Source organism: Brachypodium distachyon, chromosome 2 (assembly GCF_000005505.3).
Source record: "Brachypodium distachyon strain Bd21 chromosome 2, Brachypodium_distachyon_v3.0, whole genome shotgun sequence".
NCBI lineage: Eukaryota > Viridiplantae > Streptophyta > Magnoliopsida > Poales > Poaceae > Brachypodium > Brachypodium distachyon.
This window is the reverse complement of record NC_016132.3, coordinates 45,729,500-45,741,245: the sequence shown is the minus strand read 5'-3', so window position 1 is coordinate 45,741,245 and position 11,746 is coordinate 45,729,500. Positions and strand designations below refer to the sequence as shown.

General features: G+C 46.4%; 1 protein-coding gene across 1 annotated transcript; it reads right to left on the bottom strand.

Moving 5' to 3' along the window:
• Window positions 1-7,975: 7,975 nt before the first annotated feature.
• Window positions 7,976-10,831, bottom strand: LOC100843649 (sphinganine C4-monooxygenase 1). The gene is made up of 2 exons (XM_003566905.4): window positions 10,499-10,831; window positions 7,976-8,721 (listed from the first exon to the last, which is right to left on the bottom strand). Exons 1-2 carry the CDS (start codon window positions 10,727-10,729, stop codon window positions 8,161-8,163), a joined length of 792 nt encoding a protein of 263 aa, XP_003566953.1. The 5' UTR covers window positions 10,730-10,831; the 3' UTR covers window positions 7,976-8,160.
• Between the last annotated feature and the right edge of the window lie 915 nt (window positions 10,832-11,746).

The window sequence follows — 11,746 nt, the reverse complement described above, 5'->3', positions numbered from 1 at the left end:
CCGGCAAGGTGGACACTGCCCAGGCCGTGACTTTAGCCCTCTGCTGTCCTGACTTCCACTCTCTGTTCCTTCTCCTCTTTCTCTTTGTTTTGTTTTCATTTTCTCTGAAATTGACTCAAATCGGTGATGTTAATAAGTGATTACAGATTGCAGCAGGCAGCTGAAGAAGACCTCAGATTGTAGATTTATTTTTGTGCTTTGTAAGATAGATCGGACAATCTAATGGGCAGATGTGCCCAGCCTTGTCTTACCGTGCGGCGCGTGCCGTGATTCGGGACGGAGCTATCCTGCGGGCGGTCTTCGCTCTCTTTCTCCCAATCCCTTCTCTCTGTCTGGCTTCCCTCGATTCCCTTCATTCTACCGCTGCTGCTTCTGTACCAGAGGCCAGACGAGGCAGTGGCGCCGTACAGGAGGGTAGACGGTGGCGGAGGATGCTCGATTGGCGGCACGGGGTTGGGCTGCTGCTATTGCGGCGGCGGCGACGATGAAGGGCGGCAGCTGCGCGACGGTGGCGGCAGCGATTGTGGAGAAGGGGCGCGTGACGAGCTTCCCCATCATTGTGTTGTGTTGTGTCATTGTTATGTTATCTCCTGTAATCGGATGTCTATGAGCCCATGGTGGTCTCTACATTATCCGCTACATGTAGAGACGCAAATGTGTTCCATGAAGTTGTTGCCATATCATTTGCTCCTTATTTCCATGTCGTGTACTAACTAGTACTTGCATGTTGTTTAGTCTTGATTACGATGCCGTGTATTACCTAGATGTCATGTTGTTGTTGTTCTACCCTGCTCAATTGCCATATTTTCCTCCTTTAATCACTATGATGCATAACTTGGTAAACACGCACAATCAACTTGGTAATTAGACACGAGTAACCCGGTAAGCAGGCTTAATTAATCTGGTAATTAAGTAGTCACAATCAACCTTATAGGTTGGCAAAGTTAACTTGATAAGTACACACAGCTAACCTGATAAGTTGGCACCGGTAATCCGGTAAGTACACACAGCTAACCTGGTAAGTTGGCACCGGTAACCTGGTAATCAGGCACGTCTAACCTGGTAAGCACACACAGCTAACCTGATAAATAGGCCCAATTAACCTGATAAGTATGCACCGCTAACCTGATAACTAGGCACAACTAACCTGATAAGTACTCACAGGTAAGCTGGTTTGGATTAGCTAACCTGATAAGTTTATGCAGCTAACCTGGTAAGCAGACATGGGTTAACCAGTAAATATGTGTGAATAAATCGACAAGTATGTAACGCTAAATCGCGTGACGTAGCCTTGGATAAACTAAGTACACACAATTAGCCTGTTGATATAAGTTCGGTCCATCAATTTTTATGCGTGGCACAAAATATGTCAGGGCGGTATTGCATTGCTCTCCAGTGCGATCAGCTAGCGGGACCTGGGCTGGTGCCATTACGCTTGGGGGAGCTGGTGCTGCTGGGCCTCGCTCACGCTGATGGGCCAGGTTGGCACCGCATGCAGAAGGCTAGCCGCACCACACGGGGGAGATAATGGGCCAGCTTGGAGCCTGATGCACGATAGCTGAGTAGACGCAGACGTAACGCACGCGCAAGGGAGGACCATGGGACGCCATATGCTAGTTAGCGGGGACACGGTCGCCCCATAGTTCTGTCCAAGATAGATTGTCCTAGGATTTGAGTAACAGGATGGAGCCATGGAAATGTTTTCTTCCCGGTGAAGTTCAGCTGCTGCTGTATCTGCATGTAATAATTTGTAGCTAGTTTTGGGTGCTGTTTTCTTTGACGAAAGCAGGGGGAAATCATGAAGAAGATAAATCCACAGACTTAATTCTTTGACACGGTTGAGGAAAATCACAACGGGTCCAAATTCAGCTAGTTGAAAAATGCAGCTGTAGGTGCTTCAAAGGTCGGCAACATGTTACATGTTTGGTTTTTGCGAGCTCTCCTAAACTGGCTTTTTTTAAGCCCTTGTTGCTAATCATCGCTTTTTTTCTGCTTGTTTTACACTGTTTATTGTGCGCAGGGGCCTGAGAATACTGAGATCCAGTATCGACACCCCAGAGGCACGGGGGCAAGATGTGATCTCCCCGCCCCCATTCTCGTGAGACTCAATGCACTGGGTTTCCAGTATACTCGCTCACATGCCGCCCTATAGTTGCTTTCCTTTTGACAGCAAGCTGATATAGTTGCATGCCTTAGCTAATACAGTTGCTTTTTTTAAAATGCAACTTTGGTTAGTTTTTTGGACCTTTTCTTAATTAGTTGCTTATCTATATGTCTAGATTTATTTTGTCCCGTTTTCTTTGACGATATACTTGCTCAACCCCATGCCTGAAGTCGCTTTCTTATTTTAGCTAATTTAGTTGCTTTGAATCATTTTAAGTTGCTGACACTAGAAACTATAGTTTCTTCTTTTAATATAGTTGGCAGTAAGCTAATATAGTTGCTTGCCTTATCTAATGTATGCAACTTTATTTTTAGGTTAGTTTTCACTGTCTTAATTAGTTGCTTATGTGTATTATTTTGTTGCTTTTTCTTTGTCGATATACTTGCTCACCCCCATGCTTGAAGTCCCTTTTTTTATCTTAGCTAATTTTGTCGCTTTGAATTATTTTAGTTGCTGACACCTAGAAACTATAGTTGCTTTTTTTAATATAGTTGGTCGTAAGCTAATATAGTTGCATGGCTAATGTAGTTGTTCTTCTTAACTGCAACTTCATTTTTAGGTTAGCTTTTAGAACCTTAATTAGTTGTTGATCTATATTATTTTGTTGCTTCTTCTTGTTGATATACTTGCCCACACCCACGTCTAAAGTCATTTGTTCTTGCTCTTTTTAAATGAACTTTATTTTAGGTTAGTTTTTAGAACCTCAATTAGTTGCTTATCTATATTTGTTGCGTTTTCTTGTCGATATCCTTGCCCAGCCCCACACTTGAAGTTGCTTTTTTTTAACTTAGCTAATTTAGTTGCTTTGAGCTATTTTAGTTACTCACACTACAAACTATAGTTGCTTCTTTTAGTATAGTCAATGGTAAGCTAATATAGTTGCATGCCTTATCTAATGTAGTTGCTTTTTTTAATGCAACTTTATTTTTAGGTTCGTTTTTAGAACCTTAATTAGTTGCTTATCTATATTATTTTGTCGTTTCTTCTTGTCGATATACTTGCCCACTCCAACACCTGAAGTCGCTTTTCTAACTTAGCTAATTAAGGTTCTTTGAACTATTTTAGTTGCTCACACTATAGACTATAGTTGCTTTTTTTAATATATAGTTGGCAGTAAACTAATATACTTGCATGCCCAAAAAATAAACATGAACATCTTTATTTTCAAACCACATATTTTTCAACATCGGCGTCCATTTTGTTTATCTTTTTCTGTTTTTTGAACAGGAGCTTTTCGGGCAAGTTTCTTTTGTACTTTTGTACATGCTGGATAACGATGTGAAGAAATAGGGATGCTGACTACAAGGAGTTAGAAGCCCCCCCCCCCCCCCCCCCCCAATGAACAGGAGCTTGGCAAGTTTCAAGATGTCGCACCGTAGTGTTCTAAAGAATCTGCTGTGTTTTTTTCTTTTTGCTTTTCAAGTTGCTGAACCATATGTGTGTGTGTTTCTCTGCGGAATCAAACCAAGAGGGGTATTCTTGGGGAAGCAAGCAAGTAGGTGGTGTGCCATGTGCAGTCGCAGTGCTACATTGCAGGAGTCAAAATGTTTTCCTGCCTTTTTTCTGGATTTAACCGTTCTTTACTTGCAGCATACCGGTTAATTGAATGAGCAGATTTTTCAATTCTAGTGTTCCAAGAATCTCAGAAAAATGCAATTTTTTGTGTGTTCTTTGCCTATTTTTTGCTGCAGAATTCATGAAGGCAACAAGGGAGGAGCTGCAGCAAATTGGTGAAGGAGGTGGGAGAGACACGAGACCTTGGAGGAGATGGGGGTGGGGGGAGGATTTTGGGGTTGTTTTTTGCTCCTATGCTTTTAATTTTTCACGGTTTTGCTTGCCTGAATAGAAACAGGGGATCAAAAGTTGCTCCAACCTTGGAGAAGATGGGATCGGGGGAGGATTAAGGGGGCAACTTTTTCCACCTGAGGTCGGACGTCGGAGCTGCCGTGGGGGTGATGGGAAAGCTAACGCGGCCAAAAACGTGTGGGGTTGGCGGCGGCGGGGGGGGGGGGGGGGGGTGGGGGTGGGGGGGGTGGACACGCGCGTGTCTAGGAACAAGGGATCAAAAGTGCCCTTTTTAGGAAAGTGGGGATCATGCTAACCTTTTTTGGGTGTGCGCCCTGGTAAGCCTAATAGTGCACGGCCACTCGTTAGCATTGTCCTTTTGAAATCCATATTTGAATTCCCACACTTTTTCACATTAGAAAAAGTCTAAAAAACCTAAACCCATTGCTGCAGCCCTCCCCATTGGGCCATCTCCCCGTGGAGCTCCCCATGGAGAATCGGGACGGACGGATGGGCGGGGGCTAGCTGTTGGAGTTACCGATGGAATCGATACTCGCTAGCGATCCATATACGAGAGGAAGTCTTTGCTAAAGATGTAGAGGTATATGGGCTATCTTCAGCCCAGTTATTTCATCCAAAAACTCAGATAAATACTGGAGTACTGGACTAGGTTTTTCTTTCTTTTTTGTCTTGGCTAAAGATGTAGAGGTATATGGGCTATCTTCCATTAAGAAAAGGTTTATGGGCTATCTAGAAAATCATAGGGATTACAGGGTGGTTTTAATTTAGGCCACTATGCCAAAGAAATATATCGAGGGCCAAAAAAAAAGAAATACGATTATAGGGAGGACCAAAACATAAAAATGCGCACACCTAATAAGGATTTTCCAAAACTGGGGGGGGGGGGGTGGCTACGTTACTTGTGGAAAAAAAATTATTTGAGCTACTTATTTTTTTTTTTGGTTACTTTGTTTTCTTTGAATTTAATATGTTTGGTTTTACCATTGAGGATCTTTGAAGCAGGATGACACTCCTTCGCCATGACAGTATTGCACACTCTACCTGTTGCGTCATGCCCCCACCAGCTTCGAGGTCTACATACGAGAGAGTGTTGCGTCAATCTCTTGCGTCCCTAACCATATCATTACGCCTCGGTAATCACTTGTAATAGCTTAGTTTATACAGTAACGAGCTTTTAAGTTGGGCGGGTGCATACTAGAGTTCTGTGGCGAACTTAAAAATCCCGTCAACTCGTCTTGAATGAATTTGAGACGAGTGACAAGGACCGCTGAGGAGATGGCCCATGGGGATGGGGGGAGGGGGTTGCAAGGTGGCGAATGGCAGGTCCTCAGGGGAAAAGCGGGGCATGGTGGCGGAGGACTGGTCGATTGGAACAACATAGAGTTTCTCTAGGCCAGGCAGGGGGCTCGTACTGTCGAGATTAGCTAGGAGGGAGGACCGGTGGTGGAGAGTGGCGTGTTGAGAGGAAGCGAACATGATGGTTGAGGAAGAGGAAGGGCTCGGCGGCGGCCGAGAGCACGGCTACGGCACAATAGATGCAAAATTTCCAGATCGATACGCTTTCAGTATTTGATCACACCGTTTCCTTTCTCTGTAAGTACGTGTTACTTATTAGAGCAACTCTAGCAGATACCGAAAAGAGGGCCGAACCGGCAAATAACCGCCAGTTATCGGTTTTTAGGGCAAAAAAACGTCCGGACCAGAACTTGAATATTTGCGGAAACAATAAAAGTTCGGATTTACCGAAAAGGAGCCCTCGATTATGGATATGCTCGCTCCCGTCTTCCCCCCGTCTTGGTACCGATGTGGCCTCGGAAAACAATTGGCGATGGGGTATTTCAGCCCGCATCGGCACGCTTCTGTCTTCCCCTGTCTTCCCCGACACGCCGCTCCTACGATTTTGCGCCGCCGCCACCGCATCCCCGCCGCCGGTCGTTGTTCCGTTTATCCCCCCCACACCGCCAACGCATCTACGCAGTCTGCCCGCTGCCCCCTGAACTTTCGCTGCTAGTTCCCCCCGAGCCAGGAGCACCAAAACCGCAGCCGTCGCCGCAGCCGCCGTCTAGGAGCTTCGGAGGGATCCAAATCCGACGCTGTCTAGCCAGAAGAGGCCTAATTCGTCGGATCTAGAAGCAAATATTTCCCCACCCGCCGGACAAGGTAAATTTCTCATTGATTTCGTGCCTTTCGGATTTGGGGATCTCATGAAATTAGGGCTTTGTTGATTTTCTGAATTGCCGAATTCAGATGCAGTCATCAATGTTGTCCTTATCCACGCTGCAATTTGCGTCCTCCTCTTCGTCCGAGGATTCCTCCGATGAAGAAGTGAGCTACGAGGATCTCGAGAACATTTTGATGATTCTCGCGATGAAAGAGGTGGAAGATAAGGGGCAGTGTAAGAAGAGGCAAGGATCAAAGGTTGGTCGTTACCACATTCCCCGCAATCGCGGGCTCGGCCATTCCATGTTGATGCGGGATTACTTCGCCATGCACCTTCCCGGCACACCTATTCCGTAGGCACTTCCGTATGCGTAGGCCTCTGTTCGTGAAAATTGTCGAGGCATGTGAAGCAAACTGTCGCTACTTCACTCACCGAAGAAACGTGGCCAGCTTCTTGGGTTTAGTGCGTATCAAAAGATTTCCGCAGCCATACGGGTCATTGCTTATGGCGTCCTGGTGGATTACACTGACGAGTATCTTCGCATTGGTGAAGATACGACACTTAAATCTTCCCTCATCTTTGTGAAGGTGTTGATCCGGTTGTTCGGCAAGCAATACCTCCGAGCACCTAATGAGGAGGACATGAAGCGACTGATGGCGATGAATGAAGCAATGGGATGCCCTGGAATGCTTGGGAGCATAGATTGCATGCACTGGACGTACGTGGAAGAGCTGCCTAGCGGCTTGGCATGGGCAGTATACAGGCCATCACCGCGAGCCAACAATTGTGCTCGAGGCAGTTGCTTCGCAGGACTTGTGGATTTGGCATTGCTTCTTTGGTTTGTCAAAATTCCTAAATGACATCAACGTGCTGCAAAGATCTCATCTCTTTGCAAGGCTAGCAAAAGGAGATGCTCCGGCTTGCAATTATACCGTCAATGGCCATGAATATAACATGATGTACTATCTAGCTAACGGGGTATATATATATATGTATATATATATATATGTATATATATATATATATATATATATATCCGAATTGGGCTACATTTGTCAAAACAATCCAGAACCCTGTCGGCAAGAAACAAATTATTTTTGCCAAAGCACAAGAAGCAGCCCGGAAGGACATCGAAAGAGCTTTCGGTGTTTTGCAAGCACGTCCGCAATTTTGCGAGGTCCTGCTCATTTTTGGGATAAGAAGTCCCTCTCAAACATTATGATTGCTTGTGTGATTCTGCACAATATGATCATCAAGGATGAGAGGGGATGAATTTAGAGCTTTTCTTTGACAATGTTGGCAAAAGGGTCAAACTTCAAAGGAACCCTGACAGGATCCAAGCATTTCTTCAGACCTACCGAGACATTGAGAAAAGGGAGACGCACACGCAGCTTCAACAAGATCTCATTGAGCATCAGGGGCAATTGTATGGGAGATAGGTTCCCAAATTTTTCATGTTTTATTTGTTTGATTGTCACATTTGAACATTGTATTTGTCTGCTGGACCATTATATATTTGTTTGATCGTCAGATTTGAACAATTTGATGTAATTTGAATTATTGTTTTATTCCTGTGATGTTTGCACATTTAAATTTGATTCAATTTGCTTTCACATTGTCTGAAATGTATGAACTGAATCCACTGTCGATTTTTAACTGTTGAACTGTCAATTTCTATTTGAGGTACCAGTTTGCGCAACCGGAAGAACAGAATCCGAAAACTGACCCGTCTTTTTGGGTCTGTTTTTGAATTCTGTTCTGCACGGGTCCTTTTCAATCCAAAAAACACCGACCGAATACGTGTTTTTTCGACTCGATTTTCTCAGTAACCGCTAGAGGTGCTCTTATCCCGGCAACATTTTTCTTTTGAGGTGATCCACACAACATTGACAAATAGTACACCTAGTCACTAAACGACATACTATGTCAACCCATAGTGGACTCACCCGTCCTGGCGTGCACGAGGCGCCGTGCAACTAACCTGACATAATTATGTTGGTACGTAGTACTACCACCACACATGTAAATACTATTTCACGATCTTGACTCGGAGCCCGCCGCCACCCCGACGCTCCACGGCGTAACCGGCATAGGTGCCCAGCAGCCGGTCCCAGACAACGAAGAACGGCTGCGAGAAGTTGCGGCGCCCTCCGCCGAGCTGGTGGTGCACGTCGTGGTACGCCGTGTTGTTGTCCCGGAACACAACGTGGATCGGGTTCCACGGCACCAGCACCCCACAGTGGTCGTCGATCCCTTTTACGGTCGCGAACACGAAGAAAACCGCGGCCGCACGGGGCCCCATCCCGGAGGCCAGGAAGGCCGCGGCGCCGGACAGCGTCTCCGTGAGCACCCCGTCCACGGGGTGGTTGTACTGCGCCGCGAACGCGTATGGCGCCACGACGCGGTGGTGCCACGAGTGGAAGCGGCGGTACAGGAACCTGCTGGAGTGCATGAGCCGGTGCATGAAGTACTGCCACGCGTCCAGCACCGCCATGGCCACCCCGAACCGGGCCGCCACCTCCAGGAACGACGACGACGACGAGTCATGGGCCTTGACGCCACCGCTTATTTGCTCGTCACCACCTGTCAGCTGTGGATAAAAGAGAGGACGGAGAACTCTGATCATCCATCAATGCAAAATTTAGTAGAGGGAGAGGGAGTCCGTGCATGCATGCATGCGTCGGAAATACTGCAACAACTCGTGAATGAGCGGCCGCTGTGGGTTGGACCGGCCCATGCATGCATGTTGCGTCGGTCGACGGCCGGTGAGAGATGATCCAAAGGCTGATCCGGGCCGTGCATGTGTGCATGTATGCGGTAAATTGAACGTGCCGCACGGTGCACGCGTGGACGACAGTGCTTTGCAGTCGACACAGGCGTGGCTGCTGCCAATATGTACATGGCATCCGGCCACTCGCGGTCGTTGAGGCATCGCCTCAGCATTAAGAGGTGTGTACTTTGTTGAAAAAAGAGAGGACTGTAGTACTTGTGTGTCAGGGCCGATCGAGAGAGATGCCTGTGTAAGTAAATGTGTGCAGTTTCCGAGGGATTGACACACTACGTACGACAGCACTCACTCCTCAATGGTTGTCAGGCTACAGCCGAGCAGACGAGGTACGAGTACGTACCAGGAGTTGTACCATGCGTACTACTTCATTTTGCACTATTATCGTTTGATGCATGGTAGTCCGTCATTTGTAAGTACACTAGTTTGCTTGACTACCAATTTTGTGATTTCCGCGCTCAGCGGTGAGTACCATTCTTTTCTCCGGTGAATGTTTATATAATCGGTTTCGATCAGCTGCACCTACAGGTACGTAGGCATATACCTTCTCTTTTCTAATGTCTGATCAGATATCAATTCAGCCGACCTAGCTAGCCCCTATCGTCTTGTCGTGCATTAAGGTGCGCAAGCACAACACTATAGCGTCTTCGGTGGGGAAAAAGTTTTTTCCACCGCAGAACTATGTACTCGTTTGATTCTGAGAAATAGGCAAATTAAGAAAAATATAGAGAAAATCTCCTTGGATCAATTGACCTTGTTTTAAATGATAAAAATGGAATATATCAATTCGCTAGAACCTGTTTTTATTAATTTCTAAGGACAAGAAACGAGAGGGAGAGCCTCCGGCGGTATGATAGCATTTCTATATATTATACTTATCCACCTGGGTTGACTTTGATTTGACCGTGTGAAGAAAGAACCATGTGGTTTTTTGTTCTTATAAATCAAACGTTTAATTACAATATTCCTGTTTTCTACGTTATTAAAATCCGGTGAATTGAAGAGACCATACGGTTCACGTGTACGTATACCTTCGTACTACTTCTCTACTCATCCGAAAAGCCATAATTTCCAGGCATGTTTTGAACACAAAACTTCTGTACGAGTTTCACATACAAAAGATTTTCGACCCCGCCGCAGGCATTCAGAAGATTGAATGCATTCATGCGTGCTTTCTAACAGGGCCTAACATATTCCACTTCTGGACACTAGCTAGCTAGCCGCTCGCTCTCGACGTTTGACATATCTTTCTCCCAAGATCGAAGAAAGGAGAGTTCGTAGCTTGGGCAATGTTGTTGAGACATGTAGTACTACAAGTACCATGCCGATCGACGCTTCATTGAAATAATGAAATGGAAGGATACTTAATTTATGCCAAGCAGCGCACTTTATTTTTCCCAAGAGAAAAATTAATGTGTCCATGGCTCCATGCAAGCTCTTGTTTTATTCTCGAGTGCCCAAATCATGCAGCGAATGAGCGAAACACAGGAAGACGAAGGCAGCAAGATGCAGGGCATATCTAGCGACTAGCGTTGTTAATCAGTTCTTTTCAACATACGTAGGATCGAATCGATCGACTAACCTTGAGCACAGCAACTGAGATGGCAGCCTGGATGGCCTGCTGCAGCAGCACGCCCTTGACCACGTCCTTCTTGGAGGCCATGTTCTTGGTCTCCTCGTCCCTCCTGGAGTGCAGCCTGTACCTGTCCAGCGCCTCGCTGCTCCCTAGCGCCTCGTAGATCCCCGAGTAGAGCCAGTACACGGCCACCGGCGCCAGCGTCACCAGGAGCTCCTCGCCGCCGATGAACCCCATGATCGATCGGCACTCTGCTTGCACACTTGCACTGCCCGGTTATTGCGGCCGGTCTGTTTAACTTGCAGCTGTTGTGCTAGCAAGCGCGATATTGATCGAAGTTCGCCCCTGGAGATTCTTTGTGCTCGCGGGAGGTATATATGGGCCAGTTATTTTGGGCTTCATGTACTGGTTTTTCCGCGAAGCTGCTCTCCTCAGCTTCCTTGAGAAGCCGTCACGTTGGCTAGTTTTTTTCGGTTTTCTGGACCGGCTTTTCCGAAAAACTGCCTTCCCCCAGCTTTCTGAAGAAGCTGTCACCTAAATTTGATTAGGCTACCAAATTAGTTTGGCCAAAACAATTTTGAAATCTGATATGCGGCTTCTGCAGAAAGTTAGGCGAGGGCAGCTTTTAGGAGAAGCCGGTTCTAAAAATTAAAAAAAACGCACACTAAATTTAATTAAACTACCAAACTAGTTCGGCGTAAATATTTTTGGAACACACCTATAAATCCGAGACGCGGCTTCTCCAGAGAGCCATGTGATGACAACTTCTAACAGAAGAAGTCAGCAGTCATGGAAGCTGAAAAGACAGTGGTCGAATCGAAGGAGACCACCTACGGCCTACGGGCCACGGCTACGTACGGGCGACATGAAGGGGACACGAGAAAATAGCTTGAATAAAAAACACAAACTATATACTCGTTGCAACGCAGATCCTTGTAACGGAGATTCGTAGTCAATGTTAATGCAGATCCCTTGATCGATGTTTTGCTTCTTGACGCGTCTTAGACCTGTTCTATGTATGTATGCGCGCGCAACCGCAGCTCCAGAGCGCCACAAGAAAGGCCAGGTAGCGAGGCGCACGTCGATAACTCCAAGATGCGTCACTTGCCGTTTTCTTGTTCCGTGCCTCCTCTGTCCTCTTGCAAAGCTGTGTCCATCCGGCCAACGTGTGTCGTGCAACCGTTTTTTTATGGTATCGTGCTACCGTTCCTTAGTAAAGCTGGAACATTTTGGTCCTTGGTCTTTAGGGAAAAG